The sequence below is a fragment of the Sorex araneus genome, chromosome X (assembly GCF_027595985.1).
Source record: "Sorex araneus isolate mSorAra2 chromosome X, mSorAra2.pri, whole genome shotgun sequence".
Taxonomy (NCBI): Eukaryota; Metazoa; Chordata; class Mammalia; order Eulipotyphla; family Soricidae; genus Sorex; species Sorex araneus.
This window is the reverse complement of record NC_073313.1, coordinates 170275207-170301779: the sequence shown is the minus strand read 5'-3', so window position 1 is coordinate 170301779 and position 26573 is coordinate 170275207. Positions and strand designations below refer to the sequence as shown.

Here is a 26573-nt window from a genome sequence, read left to right as displayed (position 1 = left end):
CACATCCATCTACCTGCATATTTCATTCATTTTCTCTTCCTTTTTGTTGTATCAATATCTATTTTTCTTTCTGGTTTTAAAACTATTTGCCCTTGATGATGCATATTTCTGCCTTTGCATCTCGGGAGTGTACTTTCATGCCTGCCTCTGACTTTTTACTTCTTCTCTGGGCCTGCCAAGCTCCTCATCTTTCACTTATCTCCTTTACATTCCCTCTCATCAATAATGTTATTTTAACTCTGCAAAGTGTAAGAGATGCCATTTAGGTTAGTTTGTGCTCCTTTCATCATCTCCACCCCTTTAGCTCTTGGCTAAATATCTCAGAAACAAACTGAAAGAATTCTCAAAAGAACATAGGTGAGACTGTGTGATAATGGAAGTATATGAATATAGATGAAGTTTACTCTATTTCTTCCTTTAGTGTATATCAATACACTAGTGTATTGTATATCAATCCTGTTTGCTTTCTAAAATTAAAAAATAATTTTTTAGTGAAGAAAATTATTTATTTATTTATTTATTTGCTTTTTGGGTCACACCCAGCGATGCTCAGGGGTTACTCCTGGCTTTGCACTCAGGAATTACTCCTGGCGGTGCTTGGGGGACCATAGGGGATGCCGGGGATCGAACCCGGGTCGGCCGAGTGCAAGGCAAACACCCTATCCGTTGTGCTATCGCTCTGGCCCCCTATTTATTTATTTTTTAATAAAAATTTTATTTTATTAAATCACCATGTGGAAGATTACAATGCTTTCAGGCTTAAGTCTCAGTTATACAATGCTGAAACAACCATCCCTTAACCAGTGCCCATATACCACCACCACCAAAAAAAAAAAAAACCCACATAGTACACCTCCCATCCCGCCTCCCCAACCCCTGCCTTGTAACTGATAAGTTTCACTTTACTTTCTGCTTACTTTGGTTATTTAATATTTCAACACAAACCTCACTATTATTGTTAGGAGTACCCCACTAGAGTCAGACCTATTGTGAAGAAAAATGATGCCACGCGGCCGCAGTAGCGGCTGAGCAGCTTTGGATTTCTTTACTTTAACAACTAAGTCCAGGGAGATTTCTTCCAGATATTGGATCATTGCAAGCTTGAAAACCCCATCTGTGGTCGTCATAATATGGCAGACACCACGCCCTTCATCCCCGGAGAGAAAGAGGCGAGAGAGAGAGAGAGAGAGAGAGAGAGAGAGAGAGAGAGAGAGAGAGAGAGAGAGAGAGAGAGAGAGAGAGAGAGAGAGAGAGAGAGAGAGAGAGAGAGAAGAGAGAGAGAGAGAGAGAAATACCTTTCCCCTCCTGGGCGGGCATGGGGCTGTGGCTTAGTTCTCAGGCTGGAGACTGCTTGTGCAGCTGCGGAGAGGCCGCACACGTGTGCGGCCCCCGGGATCACATCTCTGCTTCGGGAGGGGCCACTGCCTCCCACCTTCCCAAGAGCACCCTCTGTCCTTTTGCTGCAGTTTTTGTCGTCAAAAAATAATTTGTTTTTATCCTGAATCATGTTTTTCTTCTTTGTCTACAGTGTTGCTATTCTGCGAAGTAAAGAAAATCACTAATTTCTATATAAATGCATATATTTATATTATGTATGTATACATACATATATATAACAGGATATATAAAATGGAAAATATATGCAAAACTTTTTGACATGGCCAAGTTTCACATATTTCTAATTGCAAGAATTATTTTTAGATATTAAATTTGCTGTACATACATACATCTTCCTGCCAAATTGTCTCCCATAGTACTTTGCCAGGAGAGCCACAAAATGGCTAAAATTAAGCTCTATTAGGCATAATAGAATAAGATATTATTTCATTCTTTAAGCTGCCTATAAGTGCTAGAAGATATATTTGCATTTATTCTATCCAGTAACTTAAACGAATAATATATTATTTTGCAAATCCCAGTGGCAAAAGCAATCCAAATAATACATGAAGCTTCTTGAAAGAAAATGGCTTTCTGGTTAAAATTGAAATATTATTTATCTTTCCCCTTCAACCATTTGACTCCTTCAGTCTGTAGAAGAAGCCTATTTATTTTAGCAGTAAGGTGGATTGACTTTCTGCCAAGCCAGTGTACTCTCTAAATGAATATGTCAGAGGCAATATTGTTTCTTAAAAATCATTTAGGAAGCAGCATTTTTACATAAGTAGGCTCTTTCATTAGTTTTGAATTAAATCGGAGAAGCTGCTCTTTCTAGTGAGTTATTTCTTTGAGACCCATGAATGAGGAAGTCCCAAGTCCTTGAGAGAAAATTCTCTTTGGATTTACATACTTATATTTGATTTAGAAAATTAAAATGAATATAACTTTTTGTCTAACTTTCTTATGGAAGTTGATGTCATTCTGGAAATCAAATATTTTATATAAAATCAACTAAAGATAGCACGTACTATTTATAAAGGTACTTAGGTACCCCTTGAATAGAAAGTAGGAAAATTAATAAAGATTTTAGAGGTTTAATTGATTTTAATTTCCACCTCTTTTTAAATTTTGGAAAGAAGCAATGCCTCTAACAAATCCCTCATCCATTTTTAAGATTTTTCTATATCACAGGAAAGCTTCAGCTCATTATTCTGTCAAAACATCTCAAAAACTTTCTGGTCTTTGAAAGACTGATTTAATTTTTCACCAAATAAAATATTTTTATGAAAGTTTTTAATTTTTATAGAAGTTTTTCTTGAGATATGAGTAACACAACATAACATTTATTATTATACAGCACAGTTCAGTGATTTTTAATGTTTTCACTGAATTATATAAATATTCTTTCTATCTAATAGAAGAAAAAAAGTTACTAGGCTAATAGGTGATTTTTATTTAGAGATTTCTTTTTGTTTTTGGTGGTGGGGATTCATACCCGGAGGTGCTCAGGGGTTATCCCTGGGTCTGCACTCAGGAATCATTCCTGGTGGTGCTCAGGGGACCATATGGGATGCTGGAGACTGATCCCGGGTCGGCCGTGTGCAAGGCAAATACCCTACCCGCTGTGCTATCACTCTGGTCCAAGTAGATCATTTTTAAAAGAAAAATCTATTGACTTCTCATAAAAACTTTTATTTTAAGTTGACACAATGAATTTTAGTAAGCTAAAAGATGATCCTGTATTAATTATATTAAATATTATTTTTGTATTGTTTAATTTCTACTTGAGTTTTAAAATGTTATTAAAATTTACATTTTACAAAATTGACATGGATTGATAGAGAAATACTCTTATTAAATATTTTCAAACTTATTTCTATGTTAATTCAAATTAGTTTGAATTGCAGTTTGATTTAACTTCAGGGAATTAAATGTAAAGGTTCTTATTTTTAATTACAATGGCAACCCTATGCTAATTATAATAGGCATTTTCCTTTTCAATTACAATTTACTCTTTATATTAGTTTTATGCTGATCTGAAATCACCTTTTCAATAGGAAAACCATGAAAATTGTACCTTTCTAGAATTTAAACATTTAATTTTTTGTTTGATAAAAGTGAACATATTACTTACACAGCCTATATTGCCCTTGTTAATTAGCATTCTGTTCATGAAGTAATTCATTATTTAGGGAACTACACTATCTTTAGTAGCAGATTAACACATTTCTTAAAAGGCAGTTTAATTTAATTATTTGTTATTGCAAATGAAAAATTCTAGGTCAGGCATGAAAATATCCTGTGTTTTAATGACTGTTTCATAAGTATAATTAAGTTCAGTAATGCAATATATTTTCCAGCATCTAGAAATCTATTGCTCTCAATTTATCCAAGATACATGTTATTTTGTCTCTTTAATACTTAGTGGCCACAAGAAGTCGACATGGGCACTAACTTTGCTGCCGACAAAACTTAAATAGCCTATAAGCCATTGGATAATTGCTTTTCTACGCAGGTAATTGGACAGTGCAGAAATGGCAGAATGTTTCAAGGTGACATCGTCTAAAAGTAGCTAGGAAAAGTGGGACAAGCATAGACCCAAATGAACAGATGCTTGATGAAAGTAGGGATTCACTGCATTAGAGAAGAACAATTTAGTAAATAGAAATGAATTTATTTTACTCCACAGTTGTGGAAAAGGGATTGCAAGTAAAGAGAAAAGCATTAATCCTCCCTGCAAACATCACATCATGGATAGAGTTGGGCCAAGAAGAAATAAGTCCTCATAATTAAAAATGCACTAACTATCAAATCATTGCAAATGCTCCCTTAGCTAAATTGAGGGCACAGCTTTTATGAGTAGCTTCCTTGGATTATTCTTTCACAGGCTGTTGCCAACTGTGATCATGTAATTCATAAACAAAATGCAAATGACCTCATTCACCCTGTCTAATCTGTTCATTTCTGGAAGAAAACATAGAGGGACAAATAGACGTGAATCAAATTTGTTTGACAAAACTTAGGCTTTGCTCTATCTTGGACTTGTTAAGTGAACCTGAGAGATCACCTAAGATTTTTAGATCTCAGTTTTCAGGAGTGTTGATGAATTGGAGTAAATTAGTTATAAAGTTCTCTTCAAACTTGTATGGTCAATAGATACAGAAATATCCTGTGTTCACTATTATTGGGGAGAAAACTACCTAAGTGGTCTGAAGCTCGTAAGTGCTTTGTGACTTATTCATGATTTATTTCTAGAGAAAATGCAGCCCTGGGGTCTTAGATAGATAGAGGTTGATCCAGGCACATTGATCCAGTGTCTAAATGAAGCATCTCAGACATGTCCCTTGGGACTTAAAAAAATTATCGATATGTATTAGGATCTACTGTCTGTCAAGGCAGCAGGTGCTGAAGGGGCATTAGCTCTCTGATAAATGGCCTTCCCCCCATCTGTGGGCCTCCAATTATGTCACTTAATAGTCCCCTGCAAGTCCTTCACTGTTCTCCAGCAAACCAGGCTTCTTCACACTTCCAAATCTTAGAAGTACCCTAATCCCTAATGTATAACATTCAATTGCTTGGAAGCTAAGTATTTAGCCAAGGGGATCAGAAGTGAGCTAGCCCCACAATTCCTACTAATTCTCAGGGAGGGCTCCATAAATTGATCAGTGAATATAAGCAGTGAACTTGAAAAAAAGTCATCTTCCTGGTAATTTTCCACTCTATAGTTACACTACCATCACAAATAATTTCCTAACAGACATTATGGAACTTCTAAAGGAATTGAATGCAGACCTATTATGCTCCTGGACATTGTACTGATGGGTTTTAGAATTCAAATACTTGGTAATATCCTAAAGTACAGAAATTTTGACATCTAATGTCTACTGGGCCTTATAATTTAGAGATTTGTGGTAATTTCTATGTATTGGAAATGGGATGCATGAGGTATATTTGATATAGTTGGAAAACAATTATGGAAAAATAAAAAACAATGGCAGCAGAACTAAAAGTTTTTGTTTTACTGGAGCTCATGAACTCAAGAGCACTTAATTGGAGCACTTAATTCATGTAGGATGAATGATCAATGACAAGACCACATAGTGCAATGGTTGAGTTAAAAACTGGAACCATACAACCTGGAGTCACACCTGAGTTCTGCTGCTTATTAATGAGAGGTTTAAACAAGTAAAAAACTTGCCATAACGGGTAGGAGGTGTGGAGAGAGCAATTAGGACAGAGGACAAACCACAATGGTAGTTCGAAATGATCACTCTGTCCAATAAGTGGGTGATATAAGGAAGTAAAGTGATATCAGACACCCCTTTAGTTGTTGCAAACAGTGTTGCAAATCACAATGCCTAAAAGAGAGAGAGGGGGGAAAAAAAGCAGTTCCAGGAGAGAAGAAAAGTGTCTGCCATAGAGGCAGGTGGGTGAGAGGACGAGAAATTGGAGGCATGTGTGGTAGAAATGTTTCCTGGGGAAGGAATAGGTGTTGGAACATTGTAGGATAGAAACTCAAACATGAATGACAAAATTGTATATCTTATGGTGATTCAAAATTTTAAAAAGAAAGATAAAAGAAAGTATGAACAAATGGGAAAGTATTTCTGTGTATTACTTTCCTCATTTTCAAACTCTGGAGCAATAGCACAGCAGTAGGTCATTCGCCTTTCACACTGCTGACCTGAGTTCGATTCCTCCACCCCTCTCGGAGAGCCCGGCAAGCTACTGAGAGTATGGCGCTCGCATGGCAGAGCCTGGCAAGCTACCTGTGGCGTATTGGATATGCCAAAGACAATAATGTAAGTCTCACAATGAGAGACGTTACTGGTGCCCGCTTGAACAATATATATGCATATAATGGAAATTATAAAACTAAGTGAAATTGTTTATAGCAAACACTGTAAATGAACCAAAAATATTTATTATGTAAATATTATGTAGATAAATATTTATTATGTAGATAGATAAGAGAGTCTCTTGCCTGAATGCCTGGCTGTCTTCCCCGGGGCCCCTCAGAGCGGATGGGCTCCAGCTTCCCTCCTCACCCCAAGCAGAGCTCCCAGCAGCCGAAGACTACCGGACCTAGCTACAGCCATGCTCGAGGCCCTTCTCCACACATTCGGACAGGCCTCATGCATGAAGGTACCGGCAGAGGAACCCAGGTGTGTGAAATCCCATCAAGGGCCAACATCCAGAGACTTAAAAGCAAGCTCCCATTTTGGATGTGTGCTAGTCTCTGTGGTGTGAGGTGGTATCTCATGGTTGTTTTGATCTGCATCTCCCTGATGATTAGTGATGTAGAGCACTTTTTCATGTGCCTTTTGGCCATTTGTATCTCTTCCTTGGGAAAGTTTCTGTTCATTTCTTCGTCCCATTTTCTGGTGGGGTTGGATTATTTCTTCTTGTAGAGTGCAACCAGTGCTTTATATACCCTTGATATCAACCCCATATCTGATGGGTATTGGGTAAATATCCTTTCCCATTCTGTAGATTGAAAATCTAAATTGTAGATTGTAGATTCTGTCGATTCTGTTGGAGAGGATGTGGGTAGAAAGGGACCCTTCTACACTGCTGGTGGGAATGTCGACTGGTTCAGCCCTTTTGGAAATCAATATGGATGATTTTCAAAAAATTAGGAATTGAGCTCCCATTTGACCCAGCAATACCACTGCTGGGACTATTTCCCAGAGAAGCAAAAAAGTATAGTCAAAATGACATCTGCACTTATATGTTCATTGCAGCACTATTTACAATAGCCAGAATCTGGAAAAAATCCGAGTGCCCTAGAACAGATGACTGGTTGAAGAAACTTTGGTACATCTGTACAATGGAATACTATGCAGCTGTTAGAAAAAATGAGGTCATGAACTTTGCATATAAGTGGATCAGCATGGCAAGTATCATGCTAAGTGAAATGAGTCAAAAAGAGAGAGACAGACATACAAAGATTGCACGCATCTGTGGAATATAGAATAACAGCATAGGAGACTAGCACCCAATAATAGTAGAAATAAGTACCAGGAGGTTGACTCCATGGCTTGGAAGCTGGCCTCACATTCTGGGGAGAGGGCAGCTCAGATAGAGAAGGGAACACCAAGTAAAATGTGGTTGGAGGCCACGCGGGGGAAGGGTGAAGCGTGCTGAATGTAGACTAGAGACTGAGCACAATGGCCACTCAACACCTTTATTGCAAACCACAACACCTAATTAGAGAGAGAGAACAAAAGGGAATACCCTGCCCCAGTGGCAGGGTGGGGTGTGGGGAGATGAGATTGGGGGATGGGAAGGATGCTGGGTTTATTTGTGGTGGAAAATGGGCACTGGTGAAGGGGTGGGTTCTTAAACTTTGTATGAGGGAAACATGAACACAAAAATGTATAAATCTGTAACTGTACCCTCACAGTGACTCACTAATTGAAAAATAAATTAATTAAAAGAAAGCAAGCTCCCAGAAGCTATCTTGTAGCCTATTTCTCCCTCTGGGACTAACTGGCAAGCTTCTGAGAGTTTCCTGCCCACATGGGACAGCCTTGCAAGCTTCCCATGGTGTACTCATATGCTAAAGCCAGGAGCAAGCTGGATCTCATTCCCCTGACCCTGAAAGAGCCTCCAGTGCAACATCGTTGGGAAGGCTGAGTCGAGAGACACTTTTAAGATCTCAGGGAGAAGACAAATGGAGAGGTTACTGAGCCCACTGGAGAAATCAATGATTAACGGGATTTCGTGATCGTGATTGTGATGTAGATTTATCAGTTCATGTGCTTGTTTTTATTTTACATTATTTCTGAGATTTTATTTTTGAACTCCAAACTTCAGTTTGTGAAAAACATTTTGACTATCATGAACCAATCATATTTCTGTCTTAATGTCTCAAACTATTCAGTGTTCTGTGTATACTATACTATGAAACATGTCTTTCATTGCTTTTTTTTCAATTCTAAGCTACTTTGTGTACCTATCTATCTTGATAATTTCTTGAAAGTAGATACCATGCAAAGGGTTTCATATAGTGTTGCAGCTTATAATTTTGGAATGGATTCATGATTTACTTAGGGAGTAGTGACCTTGTCTTCTATTCCTCACTCACAATCCCCTACTCTATTATGTAAGAGAGTATTTACCCAGAATCCATCACTGTCAAGTTTATACCACCAGATCTGACCATTCTGACCTCCACCCCCAAATGTTGTCATCAATGATTCTGTCTCTGTTTGATCATCACCAATCCCCATCCTTCCCGTCACACCCTTCTAACCCTCCCCATCTGTCCTTTCCTTTTTCTTTATATTTCATAGGCATTACGTTGGCAGTCTGAATTTCTCCTTTTTTATTTTTTAAATTCAGCTCAAAATAGTTTTGGCAACTGTAAAAAAGACTAGTTATGAATAAAACATTACTATTATTTAACTTTGCTTCTCTGTCTCCCTCCCAGCTCTACCATCAAGCCCTATCATTACCTCAGGCTGCCCCATGCTCATTAGAATCACCTTTCCCTTTAGAGTTAAAACTTTTTCATGCTAGTAATTTTTAATTTTGCTGTTGTTTTGGTTTATTTTCAGTGATCTGCCTGTCAGTCAGTGATTTATTGCTATCTTTACCAGATTTAAATCATATATCATGTAAAGACAGGAAGCAAAATAAATGTTATTATTTGCCATCTAATTCTTTTTGTGACTCTCACTGGCTTTCAAATATTTCTAATCTGCCTAACTGGATGGAAATAATATATTGGAATTATTTAGATAACAGGGCAAGCTATTCCATCAAATAACTTAGTCTTCACTTCAAATATTTGCTCACATGCTTGTAGTTTGCTTCAAAGCCTGTATGGGTTTGCTCCATGCAAATGTAGTTAAGCATGTGCCTGTTCTTTCATTGTTTGTTTCAAGTTTCACTGTTTCAGTCTTCATTGTGTGATAACATCCACACAGATAGGAGTCCCTTTAATAGTAGATTTTATGTTGGCATTTTCATGACCTGCAGAATCGATCATGTATAGAGTTGGTAGAATGGGTTCCACTAGATGGATGATCACTTCATTTTGCGGTGGCCAAGTGCTGGGACTGTCTTGGTACATGTGCATACCCAGAATGTTTGTTTGGCATCCTCCATTTCCTCAACCCTCTGTGCCTCTGGATGGCCTTACCAATGAAACAGACATGTATGAGCTAATTCTGCAGTTCAAGATCTTGATTTTTCTTCTTATTTTAAGAACCATTTTTTCTTGTGTGTCTTTGCCAGCTCTACCCCTCAGGGGAGTCACAGTGCTAGATTGGTTATGCTAAACACACCGCCTTGGAGGTTCAATTTTGATTTTGCACAGCAACCTGGTCATTTATACAGTCTAGATAGACCCATCTTGAAACTTCACAATGTCATTTAATTTTTCTTAAATCATAACTCCAGATAATTTGTATCTATACTTCAAGCCTTTCTTGGATTCCTAGGGAATAGTCTGGGAAGCAGAAAACTACCTTTTATCTCTGTCCTGCTTTGTCTTACCTCACCAAGATGCTAATAATATAGAGTGAAGTGAGGCAAGTTTTGATTCTTTGCTTGCATGCCTTTATTTTTAATCATAAAATTGATGCAGCAGATACACAAATAAAGACAAGTGATTCTAGGAATGTCAAGAAAATGTGACTGGGTTGTTATTACTTTTGTCCTTCAGTTTCTAGACCAGTGGAAAACACATTATGCTTGGGACCTACCCCCCTGGCCTCTCAGCTCTGCTATGTCCCTTGCTCGACAGACTGTATGGTGTCTTCCTGGTCAGCCTGGGGCCCGTGCGTCCATGAAAACTGCCATGAGCCGCAAGGGAAAAAAGGTGAGTGTCTTGTTTGTATTGCTTCATTTGCTCCCAGTGTACACATATTTATTCTAATGACTAAGTTGATAATTAAGGTGCTTAAGACAATATTTATAAAATGTTTATAACCAGTCCAAGCCTGAAAACAGTCCATTATTAGGGCAGCTGTGGAGTTTTCTGTGGTACACAGTCTCCAACCTTGATTTCACCTTCTAATTTGGCTCATAGTAGGTGAAGTGACTGTTGTTTAAATGATGTGACATAATGTTTTGATACATCTACACATTTGCATATATATATCCATTTACAAAGATATGAAGCATTACTAAAGAATTAGATATAAACCTGTAATCGTATCAGGAATCAAGTGCTTTCCATTGTATTTCTTTTCAGATGTTCACCTACTGAATTTCAGTTTTTCATGCTTTTATATTTTGTGAGGGACATTTCTGTGTGCTGTATACATTTTTGTGTTGTCCTCAAGCTTAAAATGAAATCTTCAATGTTAGATGCTTGTTTAGTCTTGTAGACCCCTAAACTCAGGAGATCTCAATTCTTGTTAGTTTACTGTTTAAATACACATCTCAGTCTTCAGAAGTTCAGTTGCATTGAGTTACTGGCTTCTTCTTTGACTCTTGTTTGTATTGATACTGTTTCTTTAAACTGCTGGATTAAAAAGAAACATTTCTTCTATGAAGAGATGCCTATGGACACTGAATAAGTCAGGCTGTGTTTGCTAAACCCTTACCCTAGTTACCCAATACAAAGAGAGTACATGGCCAAGCAATTGATGCTACAAAAACAGTGTTTTCCATATTTTTGCAGCATCAAGTGCTCAATTTCTAGTATTTAGAGGAATGCCCATATTGTTTTCCAGAAGGGCTGGAGCAGTCAGCATTCCCACGAACAATAAAAGAGAATCCCTTTCTTCCTTTTGCACTTTTTGAAGTGTGCTAGTCCCTTTAGTGTAAGATGGTATCTCATGGTTGTTTTGCTTTCCGTCTCTCTGATGATATGTTATGTAGAGCATTTTTTCATGTTCCTATGGACAGTTATATTTCATTTTTGAGGAAGTTTCTGTTCATTTCTTCCCTCCATTTTTTGATGGGGTTGAAGGCTTTTTTTCCTATACAGTTCTACTAATGTCTTGTATACCCTGGATATTAATCCCTTATCTGATGGGTATTCGGTAAGTAATTTTTTCCATTCAGTGGACTCTCTATGTAATTTGGTCACTGTTTCTTTTGAGGTGCAGAAGCTTCTTAGTTTGATGTAGTCCTACTTGTTTATGTTTGTCTTCACTTGCATGGTCAGTGGTGTTTAATCTTTAAAGATACCTTTGGCTTTAATGTCATGGAAAGTTTTGACATTACCCTCTACGTACCTACATTTCCCTCTATGTACCTTTCGGATTCAGGTCTCATGTTTAGGTCTTTAATCCACATTGATCTAACTTTTGTACCTGCCATTAGACAGAGGTCTGAGTTCATTTTTTTGCAGGTAGCTGTTCAGTTTCCCCACAACCATTTGTTGAAGAGGCTTTGTTTGCTCCACTTCACATTTCTTGCTCCATTATCAAAGATTAAGTGATCATGTATTTGAAAGTCTGTGACAGAGCATTCAACTCTGTTCCATTGGTCTGTGGGACTGTTTCTGTCCAATATTATGCTGTTTTAATTACTACTGCTTTGTAGTACAATTAGGAGTTGGGGAAGGTGATGCCACCCATCTTCTTTTCCCCAAAGATTGCTTTATCTATTTGTGGAGTTTTATTTTTCCATATGAATTTTTGAATGTTTTTAAAATGTTGTGATCACTGAAAAAGGAAAAAAAGCTTTTGGAATTGGTGGATTTTGTGTCTATGCTTTTCTTCCGACTTATGATAGACATTATAGAAATAAAATGCAAGCTTAGTCAGCAATTTAAAAATGCTTTTACCTCTCCAGCATGAGAGTGATAGTTTTTCTTATCATGAGTAGGTATTACTACAGTCTGTGGTTTTGTTAAAGTAACTATTCTGATTGCTTATAATGGTAAATTTATTTACAAATAAACCTAGTTTTCTTTAAATGCAAGAAAAAATAATGTTTTCACTGATTCTGTGTGCATTTCAAAAGCCAAAAATTTAGCAGCTCCTCCTACACTCACACACACACATTCCCTACCAAGACACACACACACACACACACACACACACACACACACATACACACTTTTCTAGAACTTTGTATTTATTCCGAGGTTTTATTTTCCCCCCTCTCCATCCACGCCCTCACCCTGGAAAACACACACAGACACACACACACAGAAGAGAAAGACTTCTGTGGAGTCTAGGAGAAAAAAAAAAAGCTATTTTAATTATTTTTATTGTCGTTGTTTTTAAACCACACCCAATAAAGATCAGGGCTTACTCCTGACTCTTTGCCCAGGGATTACTTCCTGCTGTGCTTAGGGGACCCTGTGCAGTACCTGGATCTTACTGGGGTTGGCCATATGCAAGGCACGCACTAGAGCCTCCATACTCTCTCTCCAGCCCTAATTTTAATTCTTATGTCAAGCGAAAGAAGACTTTTTTATAGTGGGACTCACAACAGAGCACTTTCAAGTTCCCTCACAGCCATGTAATTAGGATGTTCCCTATGATCCTTAGTTTGTGAAAACAATTTCTGAATATTAATATCCACTGTGTGTGGCCTTGTAATCCACTTGTATATAATCAGACTTTGAAATGCACATGAGACTCCCTAAGCTAGCATACCTGTTTCTAGTACAAATCCTCTTATTTACTATTATATTTTAACACTTTAATCTATAGTAACTTGATTTTTGTGATGTGTTCAGTAATGTTCTTTAAGAAGAAAAGGTTAGTCCAAGATCATATATTACTTTGTTATAATTTTCCTTTAATTTCTTTTTCTTTTTTTTTCTTTTTGGGTCACACCTAGCAATGCTCTAGGGTCACTCCTGGCTCTGCACTCAGGAATTATCCCTGGCCATACTCAGGGAACCATATAGGATGCTGGGAATCGAACCCGGGTCGGCCTCGTGCAAGGCAAATGCCCGACCTGCTGTGCTATCACTCCAGCCCCTCCTTTAATTTCTTTAATGCATAAGAATTTTGAACTTTGTTTTTTATTGTATTGAGATTTTTGAAAAATGCTGATCAGTTATCTCTTCATCTTTTACTCAATTTGGTTTTGTCATATAAAAACATTTATTGTTTAGAGATGTTCTCTGAATTGAGAGTATGTAAAACTGGTGTTTGGGTAAGTTTACTTCCATTACCTGCTCTGCTGTTTGTTATGCTGTACATTCCAATCAGTGGAGTTGATTCCATTTGTTTGTGTTTGGTTTCTTGCTGTTTTTCCTGTCTTTGTTGGTTTTCTTTTATTTTTTAAATTTGCAGAATATTAACATAATTTCAGAAGTCAACATTAAGACCAAAAGTTTCTGCTCAGAGATATATGCAGTATAGTTCTAATACCCTACACACAGCTCCAGACAACCATGATTTGATTTGTTCCTACAGTTTTGATTTTTTTTAATTTAAAATGAACAAACTATTTCATGTCTTTTGTCAGTATAACACTCTTGAGATTTAGACACACTGTTGCATATATCAACAGTTTATCCTTTTTAGCTCTTTATTTTTGGTAATAGCTTGGTCACTGTCATTGTCATCCCATTGCTCATCAATTTGCTCAAGCAGACACCAGTAACGTCTCCATTGTGAGACTTGTTGTTACTGTTTTTGACATATCGAATATGCCACGGGTAGCTTGCCAGGCTCTGCCGTGCAGGTGAGATGCTCTCAGTAGCTTGCCGGGCTCTCCAAGAGGGTTGGAGGAATAGGACCCGGGTTGGCTGCATGCAAGGCAAATGTACTACTGCTGTGCTATCGCTCCAGCCAATAACTTGGTAGGTACTGATAATCTTTTTTCTAGGTGACAAACCTCTAGGCACAAATTGTCTAAGTAAGCCCAGATTTACTTAACTACAGCACCGAAATTTTATAGATTTATTGGAATTTATAGGGAACCGAGCAGTCCTACAGACCCTTCACCAATTGTTTTTCATGAGAACCAGCCCTTTTATGTTCAGCTGGTGCCACTTTTATTCAAGGATTCTGATTAGAGAATCACCTGGGGTTGGACCAGCTTCCTGCAACCCCAAACCATCCTCTGTCACTGTGGCTATCCAGACTGGTGCAACTCTGCTGCTTTAAGGCCATCTTCCTTTAGTTTCAAAGTTGGAGACCCTATTTCTGGCACAGTGTGCCTTTTATTATTGGGGTATTCTTTGCAATACCTGTTGGAAGAGCCAGTTTAAACTGGATTAAGTCTAATGGGAATTTACCACCAAGAACGCAGGTCTTGTTCAGTTGCTTCTTTGACAATCTTCCATTTCTTTGTGATTCTGTTATCTTTCCATTTATCCCTAACGTTGCATACTAGAAACTTGCTCAAAAAGTAGATTGTAAACATACACACAGAAAGGTAGTTTTACATCAGAAAGTTTGTCAGAAGTGGTAAGAAATGTCTTCCCAGATAATTCCAGGAAAAGAAAGACATTTATTTACTTCATTAGCTGTTTGTGGGTTGTTTGTCTCTACCTGACTCCTTTCACTGTAGTCACTTGAATTAAAGTGGCTAGCTGCCAGAAATAGGACACCACTGGAGGGACAGTTCCACCCAATCCACACAGACATGGTTTGGGATCGGTGTTTCATACAAAGGGGAGGTGTTGATACTGTAATATGTTCAAAGCAATGCTAGGCCAGACAAGACAGGAGTTAAAAGAAGTTCATTTTTAGACAATGTTCCTTTTTCTAATTGTGTGTTGCTTTTTTTTTTTTTTTTGTCACTGGAGTCCAACTTTTCACAAAATCCTTTGTGGAAACTACTTTTTTTTTTTTTTTAAGCTTTCAGTTTCACATTATCACCTAGCTCAGAGCAGGTCCACTTTTTATCACATACTTTTCCTTCAATGACTTCCAATTTCTTTTGATGCCATCACTTATTGTGAGTTAAACAGAATCCTCCAGTTTGGTTAAATCCTAACCCTTAATACATGTGAATGGGATTATACTTATATATAGGATCATGGTATGTCTAATAAAATTAAGATGAAGATTTACTGTGTTAGAGTAGACATCATGCCAGCGACTGGAGTTCTTCTAGGAGGGAGAATTTGGACTCGGACTTAAGAGAATGCAGTACAAAGATACAGAAACACAGAAGACACCAGGTGAAGGCCATGAGAAGAGAGAGATCAATGTTGGAGTGACAAAGGGGATAAGATTTGCTGTGTTTGGTTTTCATATCAGTGCAATTTTCCTGGAGGAAGAGGAAACAAAGTTTGCAGCCAGTAAACTTTGAAAGGGAATATGGAATAGATTAAGATCTGCTTGAGAGCACCAAGCAATTGGCATGAAAGAGTTTTTGTTTGTTTTCATTTTTGTTTCTTTGTTTTGTCTTGCTCAAGGTTTTGTTTGTTTTGTGGAGGAAGGTTTTCCAAGCTGTGTTTAGGAAACATGCTCTCACCCCCCTCTGCTATACTTAACCAACAGAGCTGTGCAAGGGCCTGAGGAAATGGTCCTACTGAGTCATGTGCCTTTGGATTACTGGGCTCACTGGATCACTTTATCTCTGTAATCCCCTTGATCATCAATTTTCTCGAGCGGGCACCAGTAATGTCTCCATTCATCCTAGCACTGAGATTTTAGCAGCCTCTCTTTACTTATTCTTCCCAGCGGTGCCGCATTAGAGGCTCTTTCAGGGTCAGAGGATGAGACCAATCATTGTTACTGTATTTGGCATATCAAATATGCCACGGAGAGCCTGCCAGGCTCTGCTGTGTGGGCAGGATGCTCTCAGTACCTTGCCATATTCTCTGAGAAGGAGAACTAGGCTATAAAAGGGAGCGTTGTTTTATAGTCTCTGGATCTTGGCTGTTGGTGGGATTACATGGCGCTGGGGGCAGTTTGTGGGTGTGGCTGCCAAGCTACTGGAAAATGGGGAGTCTGGGTAGAGGAGGCCCAGTCCTGGTCCGAGAAGGCTTGGACATCTCAGCCCCAGGTCCCACACATCTTCTGCCCGTTCCTTCATGTGTGAGACTCATCCTAATGTGTGGAGAGGGGCCTTGAGCATGGCAGTTGCTGGGTTCCAGAGGTCTTCAGCTGCCAAGGTTCTACTTGGGGTACTCAGGGCATTTAGGACCACACTTCACAGTGTTTACAGATCTCTAAGGGTTGTATTCTATACAGGCCCAGGAGCATCCACTAATGGTTCTGGTAATTATCAGGGACCTTGTGGTTCTGGGATCATACCAGGACTGGCTTAGTGCCTGGCACATTCATCTCAAACAATACAATTTTGAAAAATTCTCAGCTGGGGCCAAAACAGAGGGCAGGGATGGTAGAACTTCTCACCTAACATGCTCCACTGCAATTTACTGCAGGATTTAGGGACTTCATGGAGTTGATATAATTTAGTCTTTGTTTTACAGACCCAAGCCAAAGCTCAATGACCCATTCTGGTTCTCAATAATGCAGAGAAAGGAGTGTAAATTACAGTGATTGTTAGTCAGGTCCAAAGTTTATTATTTTATAAATACTTGCCTTAGAGCTGAGAGAATTTTGATGTTAAAAATCTTGGTGAAAACTGCCGGGATTATTTTACTCTTGGAAAGAATAAAGAATGGAGTTTATCCTCTAGGGAACTGTCCTGTGCATACAAGGAGCAGAACACTGTTTGGATGGGAGTAGGAATCTTGTTACTGCTCCTGACTTTTAACCAGCAAGTATAAGATTGTCTCTATCTCACTTTGACCCAGGGTCTCTGGTTTTGCCAGAGTCCCTGAGTGCACCAAATAAGTATAGTTTAGAATTCCACCTAGGCTGGGTTACAGAACAGAAGCTAATGCATTAAACATGATAAAGCTCAATGATGTAAACCAGAGTTCTGAGCCTCATGCTTGCATTCCCAACCCAAAATAAATGCAGTGAACCTACCAGCAGAGATTTAGGATATCCATGTTGTTTTTTTTTCTAGACATGTTATATTCTTTTCTATATAGGAGATGTGGGTAATTAGAGAGAAAATAGACATAACATAAAGAGACAAAAGCAGCAAAGTGAGAGTTAAGGACTATTACCATTTTCTCTTCACTGTCTTAGTTTGTCTCCTTTGTTGACAGTCTTTTAAAAGTGAGTAGAGAGGGGTGGGAGAGCAAGAAATGCTTTAGTATCTAGTAGAAGACACTAGCTGCTCGCTAAGCTGTCTTACTTGACTGTTGTTGAAGGCAGACACCCTTCCTTCTGTCAGAACTCATCTCAGACTCGGGACCACACCACATTAGAAAACCAGACCTTGTCCGCACCCTTCACACCTTCCATCAGGTCTGCAACAAGTAGACACAGGGAACAGTGGCCTTCAGATTGGTACTTGTCACATGAAGCTAAGGCACCTTTCAGAGGAATTTAAATTGGATCTGGTTTGATCAGTCATTGCCTCATCTTTGATGTATTACCAGAGAGCTCTAATTAGAGATATATGAAAGGAAGAAAAAGACCCAAAAGTTGCTGATGAGTGAACTCTAGACATAGGTATAATACATTTAAACTTTTCTGATACACACACATGTATTTTATGACACTTTTGTCCGTTGAGGCATGTACTGGAGATAATAATAACTTCTTGCCCACAGAAGTTATTGAAAAGAGGCAATCTTTTGACAGTGGCTCCTAGTATGTAGGAACTGCTTAATAGGGTAAATCACTCCCTCCATGGCCATAGCACCTGGATTGAAAAATATCCCCTTAGAAATCCACATTTTGAATTAAGAAGTCATGACTGTCTTTCTTTATCTTTTCAATAAAAATCTTGTTTTTATGAATATAAAGAATACATATTTCATGATTTTTATTTTTTGGGTTGAGAGGGTTGGATTCCCAAGTAGTGCTCAGTAGTCACCAAGGGAGGGTTACTTTCTGAGATCACTTTCACTGTATCACTGTCATCCTGTTGCTCATTGATTTACTCAAGTGGGCACCAGTAACGTCTCTATTCCTTCCAGCCCTGAGATATTAGCAACCTCTTCTTACTCATCTTTCCCAAAAACTAGAGGCTCTTTCAGGGTTAGGGGAATGAGACCTATAATTACTGTTTTTTGCATATCGAATATGCCACGGGTAGATTGCCAGGCTCTACCCGTGTGAGCAGGATACTCTCTGTAGCTTGGTAGCGGGCTCCCCGAGAGGTATCACTTTCAGAGACACTCAACTGAATTAAGCCATTTAATGCTAAGGCCCAGCAATTCAGTGCTGCTTGGTTTGGCTTGGCAATGTGGTAGCTATTGATGTGACCCCAGTTGTGTTTGAAGCTCTTGGAGGCTACCCTGGCATGTGAACTCCAGTGCTCTGGCCACAATCCAGTTCATATGTTCAAAGGCATGTGCTCCTGACCACTGAGCTAACTCCAAAAAACCTTCTGTTTATGCTCTTAAATCAGCTTTTATATCTCAAGAAAGGAGAAAAATACTGACATTTAAAATCTTTAAACTTACAATAATAAAAAGGACCATTTGTACTTCATACTCGCCTTGATAGTACAACTTTAATGAGAAGTTCTTGAGATCATTTTGCTTTGTCACAGGTAATGTATTTGTTATAGAGTTCTTTTTCCTTTCTCTTAATTTTTTTTCCTGTGGGGGACTGTGTTGACTTCTCATTTTAATCACTGAAAGTTCTTATGTTCCCAATGATCTTATCAATTATCTTTGTATTCACAACTGTTTGCTTGTGAATTGTCTTATACAATGCTGCCTCTACAGGAAAGCTTATAATTTCAAAGAGCTAAAACCTTAGATTCAATCTTTTCATATATAACTTTTGGTTAGTGAAAGCATAAATATACATGGTAGGAATAAAATGCTACCACAACTTATGCACCACCAAAGTGTCAACATTCCTCCATCAAAATACATTGAACACTTACAGCCATCACCCAACCCACCCTGCATCTATTTTTCTTTTAATCAATTGTCCCTGTCATCCACAGCTGAGAGAGATGGAGTACAAATGGAAAGTTGAAGGTAGAGTAAGCTTTTGTCACATTGTTTACCTTGTGTATAGTTTTTCAAACCTATCCAGTGGAGTGAATGTGGAGATACAGTCTTGCAATCCATAATTCAGCCGAAGAACATGTGGACGTTTCTGGACCACTAACACCACAATAATGAAGAACAAAACAGTCCTGGAACAGGAATTTTCACTTCTGAGCCTATTTTAATTGAGCCATGTTGTAACTGGAGAGAGAGTTCAATGAGCTGAAACACATGATTTGCATGCAGGGGGCCTGAGTCCAATCTGCAGTCACACACCTGCCCCAACCACCCCCAAACACTGCTCAAAACCTAAATAATGTTTCATTTCTTAATATCATTGAAAATTTTCTACCATTTCTGTTTTTTATCCTCAAACCATTGTTTTTTTTTTGTTGTTGTTGTTTGTTTGTTTGTTTTAAGTGTTGGGCCACAGTAGGTGGAGCTCATGGTTTACTCCTGACTCTGTGCTCAGAGACCACTTCTGGGGACCTTACAGGGTGCTGTGGATCAAACCAAGCCAGAGATATTGCAGCTTACCTGCTGCCACATCTCTCTGTCTCCTTCCCAACTAATTACCCTTTCAAATTTTTTCCAATCATGCATGCACAAAACTGCTAGAATAGTTCTTAAATCTTGAGTTAATAAAAAGTATCTGAAAATATTCTATGAAGCTGTTTCAGGTAGTGATTATCACTTTTGAGCTTTCTCATGCTGAAAATGCTACTAGTCTATACACCTTTATTTCTCAGAAATGATACATGCAACATATGTTTTATTTTATAAATTGGGCTAGAAATCAATATTACCAGTGCTGATTTGAAAATATATATTTTTGGTGAAGTGATAGTACCCAGAAAAACCTGACCTTTATAGCATTTTGTATCCACATAACCAGTAATCTGCCTTTGAAGAAGTAATAGAATATCACCTGAACTTGCTTCTCACGCATGGAAAATTGAAGTAGTAGCTTCTGAAATGGTTTTGAGGGGTTAATAATTTGAATAGTATTAATAGAATAGCTCAAGGATATAGACAATCTTGGTTTATAGTTGGGCTTATTAACTTTTTCTCACTCACCACCCTCTTTTTTCTTTGTCTTTTTTTTTTCATTTTGGGTCCACACCTGGAAATGCTCAGGAGTTATTCCTGTCTCTGTGCTAAATTTCAGTGCTTATTGGACCACAAGGGATGCTAAGGATCAAACCTGGGTCAGCCTTACTTGCTGTACTGGTCACTCACCACCTTTTTTTGCCTGAAAAATGCAAATGGACATGCACTGTCAAATGTCTCAATTCATTACAATGGTCAGTTTCACATTAGTTTTTGGTCTTTGTGCATTCAGAAAACTTTTACTATTGCCAAATAGTTTTCCACCCCCCACATTCATTCATGTGACCCAATATGGCACCATTGACCCTGGTTGAAGAAAGTAGGATCTAGAGTATCTGCTTATAATGCATGTGTATTTCCCCCTTGTTGGATTATATGCTCCATGAAGCATAGATTTGAATCCTCTGTTCCTTTTGTGACTTCTCACAGTATATTACAGCATTCTCGATATGGCAGTTAATGTTTATTAAATTATACCATCAGATTAATATGAAATTCAGTATTTGTACCAGAACTATGGGCTTGGCAGTTGTGTGTCTTCAGAACATATGTTCCTTCGGGAAGCCTGATGTGTATTGCAGGCATAAACACTAATGTTTGCTTAATTTGAAATGCTAACAAGTCAATCCAAGGTTTTTGTCTATGCTGAGCTTCTGCTCTGATTTGATCCCAGTTGGAATCTAGACAAAGTCAGTGCAAATAAAAGACTGAAAGAATTTATTGACTGAGGAGATGTAATCTATAGATTTATGGTGAAGTAAGATGCAATCTGATTTATAGAGGGAAACTATACCTGCCCCTCAGTGCCATTAAGCTCTAAGTAGTACAATTCTCAGAATCCCTAGTGAAGACTGCCAAGTTTCTGAGCTGGTTATAAAAGAGTATAAATCATAAATGCCATCCCATGACTTGTGAAAAGATATTAACTAACAAATACAAGAACAAGACAGTAAATAAGAGGCATATAGTATAAGGGCTAAGACTAGAGGTCATCCAGATGATGTCCCAATGAAAGCTCAAAGGTCAATGTAATTTGATGTCTATCACGCATTGCTTAGAGCCAACTTGTGTGTTTATTGTGTTTCTTCTTGAATGGCCTAGAGATGGAGCTGAAGTTTTCTGCAGTTTTTATATTGACTAATTAATGATATTGGATCGAAGTGTGAGATTGGGCAGAAGCTATATTGTTTTTACTTTTTAATCTCTCTTGACCTAATATGTTTACAGTGCCATGAGAGTATTGTCTCTGATTGATATTTTCCTACAGGTACTTAAGTAAATCTGTCTCTATTAAAAAGAGTTTGTGGGTTAACCCAGCCAGACCCTCGAATAAAACACTTCAAAATATCTGCCCAGCCCTGCAGTATTCTAAGGAAACTCAGCTCCCTCTTGTGGCTTCAAAAGCATGTGTCAACCAATCTTTTTTGTGCTATTTAAAAATGAATCAGCCCCTTTCCAACTTTGATCTTTGTATCCATTTTAATCTATTACTCTTCATGGGAAAAACATGTCTTAGTTCTGGTAAAATATACATGACTAATATAACTGACATTGTTACCTCTTAGTGTCCCTCACTTGGCTTCCTCTCTTCCTACGGGAAGCTTGAGACATTCATCTGAACAACTCAGGGTTTTCACATGCATGCACTACCTTCTTATCATGTGTACTGTCCACATACACATGATAAGTAACAACAAGTCTCACAATGGAGATGTTGCTGGTGCTGCTCAACCAAATCGATGAGCAATGGGGTGACAGTGACATTTAGAATATTAATTAATGGAAAAATAAATAGGAAAACCCAGGTATGGTAGACATTGATTTGAAAGTTATATATAATCAAGTATATAAATTGAAAATTCACAGAGTGGTAGGTTAGAGATGGTCTCAGGCACTTACTTTTATAAAACAATCTGCTCCAAAATTTGTAAATTACTTCCCAGCATTTAAAATTAGAAACACTTTGGGTCAGAAACACAGTAAACCAGGTGAGGTGCTTGGCCCCAAGCATCACCAGGAGTGATCCCTAAACAAAGAGGCAGAAAGAAGCCCTGAGCACTGCTGGTTATGGCCCTAAACCCAACATAAAAAAGTAACACTCTATATAAAAACAAGCCAAGACTTTGATTACTGGCTCTTAGACAGTTTTCAACAACTTGACAAGAGAACATCCACATATCTTCAGAGTAATTAGAGGGGCTAAGGAATTGCCAACCAGGAGAGTAAAAAGGAGGCCTCTATTTCTCCACAACTCCCCATTCCTACATTGTGATTGTGATGGCCATCCCACTTCCATTTATTTTGTACATGTTTCACGCCTGTGACTCCATGAATTCAAGCATGTGTTGTTTCATATGTGTTTCTTGTGATAGGACTTCCATGCTTCCCTTCTGTCTTTTGCGTTTGTTGCTGCTATGATAACTAGAAGTCTCACACTTAGTTGTGGTGCACTGGTGGTGGTACATTCTTTTGTGGCCTTGCTGATTTCAGTTGGTACTGCCACCAGCATTGCACTTAGTATATGGGGCTGTGCCAAGATCAAACTCAACCTCACGCCTGTAAGGAGGGTGTTTTACCAACTTAATAATCCAGGCCATTCCCTATGAGGTTACTTTAGGTGTTAGTCCCAGTAGTATACTTTAAAAAAAGACCAAAAAAAAGCACTGTGTGATAGTGCAGAGACCCTCATAGCTAGTGTAGGAGAACAATGCAAGTTGTTATATCATCCCTTGATAGAATGACATGGAACTATTAAAAGTGCTACAAAGAACACTTAGGGCATAACACAGGGGACCAGAAATATGCTGAATTGTTGGAGCAGTTTACTTTTATGTGTAATATGAGGGTATAAAATAAATGAAACAGATAAATAAAAATAAACATGTATACACAGACTACATAATTGAGGTAATTTTGGGAAAGGGGATGAAAGGCCCAGTACACAGTGATGAAGACATATTGGAGCTTTCATGGTGGACATGATGTGGTAATGCTGTGCTTATAAAACACATAAACATTTACACCCCTGCAAGCAAATGGTACCTTCATAAAATTAAATTTAACAGAGTGTAAAAAGTGAAAGTAAAAAATTCAAAACAACTCATAGATTTGCCTGTGAGCTAAGTGAGACATAATTATTTTCCTAGGTTTTTGTACATTAGATATATGCAAATTATTATTATGTTTGATTTATTTGGCTTTGTCATACCTTAGATTATAAACTCTTGAAAGAATTTTCATGCTTTGGCTCACTCTTTCTCATGTTTTTCTTTTTCCTTCTTATTCTCTCTTTTTCCATAAAATAAAATGTATCAGACTTATCCATGCTTTTGAGTTCTATGTAGCTCTGTAGCACTGTTGTCCCATTGTTCATCGATTTGCTTGAGCGGGCACCAGTAATGTCTCCATAGTGAGACTCGTTGGTACTGTTTTTGGCATATTGAATACACAGCACTAGTAGCTTTCCAGGCTCTGTCGTGCAGGTGAGATATTCTTGGTAACATGCTGGGCTCTCCGAGAGGGACGCAGGAATTGAACCCAGGTTGGTTGAGTGCAAGGCAAACATCCTACATGCTATGCTATCACTAAATAAGAGTTTAATTTCTTTTCTTTTTTTTACAGTATTTCCCTACATTTATTTATTTTTAGATAATCATCATGAGATAGAGTATCACAAAACTGTTCACATTAAGTTTCAGTCCTACAATGCATCTGAAACCCATCCTTATACCATTGTAATTTCCCAGCACCAATGTCCCCAGTTTCCCTCTCCACACCCCAGCCTGCCTCTATAGCAGGCACCATTCCTCTCTCTCTCTCTCTCTCTCTCTCTCTCATTTTAGGTATATGGTTTGCAATTCTGATGCTGAAAGATTATCATGCATACACCTTTAAAGACTTTCAACAATCAGTTCTTGTCCAGAGTGATCATTTGCTCATTTGCACCTATTGTTGTCATACTGGGCCTTCTTCTAGCTTAACTAACCTCCATACCCACACATACTTGTGTTCATTTACAACCATTGACCTGTTTTCTCTGGCCTTGGAAATTAATTTATTTTCTTTATTTTTTTTTTTTTTTGCTTTTTGCGTCACACCCAGCAATGCACAAGGGTCACTCCTGGCTCATGCACTCAGGAATCACCCCTGGCGGTGCTCAGGGGACCATATGGGATGCTGGGATTTGAACCCGGGTTGGCCGCGTGCAAGGCAAACGCCCTACCCGCTGTGCTATCACTCCAGCCCCAATTAATTTAATTTCTAACTGCTACTTTTACCCTTTTCTGTCAAAGAATGTACTCCTATGATACTTTTGTACTTTCCATTTTAGGGTTTAGGATGAGACAGCGCCATGTCCTGGTGGAACCCACAGGGCCTCAGGGACATTGCCCTCATTTGCTTGAATCTGTTCCTTGTGAGGATCCCATGTGCTATCAGTGGCTAGCAACAGAAGGAGTCTGTATCCCTGATCATGGGAAATGTGGCCAGGGACATCGCATCCTGAAAGCCATCTGCCAGAATGATCAAGGTATGATATAAAGATTGATAAGGGTTGTTAATCTGATGACCAATCCTCCCTCCCTTTCTCCTTCCTTCCTCCCTTCCCTCCTTCTTACCCTGTCTTCCTCTCTTCCCAGTCCTCCCTCCCTCTCTCCTTCCTCCCTCTCTCCTTCCTCCCTTCCCTTCCTCCCTCCCCAGCCCTTCCTCCCTCTCTCCCTCCTCTCTCTCCCTCCTCCCTCTCTCCTTCCTTCCTTCCTTCCTTCCTTCCTTCCTTCCTTCCTTCCTTCCTTCCTTCCTTCCTTCCTTCCTTCCTTCCTTCCTTCCTTCCTTCCTCCCTCTCTCCTTCTTTCCTTCCTTCCTCCTCCCTTCCTCCCTTCTTTCCTCCTCCCTTCCTCCCTTCCTCCCTTCCTCCCTTCCTCCCTTCCTCCCTTCCTCCCTCCCTCCCTTCCTTCCTTCCTTCCTTCCTTCCTTCCTTCCTTCCTTCCTTCCTTCCTTCCTTCCTTCCTTCCTTCCTTCCTCCCTCTCTCCTTCTTTCCTTCCTTCCTCCTCCCTTCCTCCCTTCCTTCCTCCTCCCTTCCTCCCTTCCTCCCTTCCTCCCTTCCTCCCTTCCTCCCTCCCTTCCTTCCTTCCTTCCTTCCTTCCTTCCTTCCTTCCTTCCTTCCTTCCTTCCTTCCTTCCTTCCTTCCTTCCTTCCTTCCCTCCATCTGCCTCCTTTCTCCACTGTACTCTCTGTAGTCACACCGTCCCTTTTTAACAGGCAACTTTCTTGAAGGATAGAGGCATAATTTTTCCTTTACTTGCATATTTATGTTCCAGTCAAGTGCTGAAATAGCAGTTAGAAAGCACTTAAGTCAAGTGACAGATTGCTGCAAAAATATGCTGTCTTGACTTTATATGGCGTAACATACTCCATGACAAAAGAACACTGATGATATCTGAGTGCTATATAGTGAGTCTAGGGATTTCTCTGGTGTTTTTAATTTATCGAGAAAAATGGAATATAGAATTCATCTGTATAGTAGCAAAGCAAATTGTATTTGTTTTTCATGATGTCTGTATGAAGTGTGCTATTATTCACAACTACCTTAGTAAAGATTCCAGGCATGTACTGCTACTTAAAATCCAATATAAATTTAACTTCTATGACATTAGATGGGAATTAGTTCTACACATAATACTAATATCTAAAGAACCAATTTTCAATCTTTCTTGTCATCATTTCATATAACTATTAACAATAGTGTCTTTTCTTTTTTTCAAGTACAATGGTTGAATGAAAATAAGGATGATTTAGAAAATATGTAAGCCATACAAAAATAAAAAATGACATTTAAAGTTCTATCTCACAAATTAAATAAATTTATTTTTTAAAAATAATATTAAAATATCAATTAATCTCATCCGCCATAAGAAATCTCATTTATAATGCTCATGGTTCACTTTATCACTGTCATCCCATTGTTCATCAATTTATTCAAGCATGCACCAGTAACATCTCCATTTGTCCCTGCCTGAGATTTTAGCAGCCTCTCCTTACTCATCTTTCCCAAAGATTGGAGGCCCTTTCAGGGCCAGGGGAATGAAACCTGTTATTGTTTCTGTTTGGAGTATATTGAATACACCACAGGGAGCTTGCCAGGCTCTGCTGTGCGGTCAGGATATTCTCAGT

General features: G+C 38.7%; 1 protein-coding gene across 1 annotated transcript in view; it reads left to right on the top strand.

Moving 5' to 3' along the window:
- The window catches only part of THSD7B (thrombospondin type 1 domain containing 7B), a 1129969-nt gene that overhangs the window by 476608 nt on the left and 626788 nt on the right, over positions 1-26573 (top strand). The window contains exons 6-7 of the mRNA XM_055123230.1: positions 10052-10207; positions 24735-24932. Coding sequence (XP_054979205.1) covers positions 10052-10207; positions 24735-24932 — 354 coding nt within the window. The remainder of the gene's footprint in view (positions 1-10051; positions 10208-24734; positions 24933-26573) is intronic.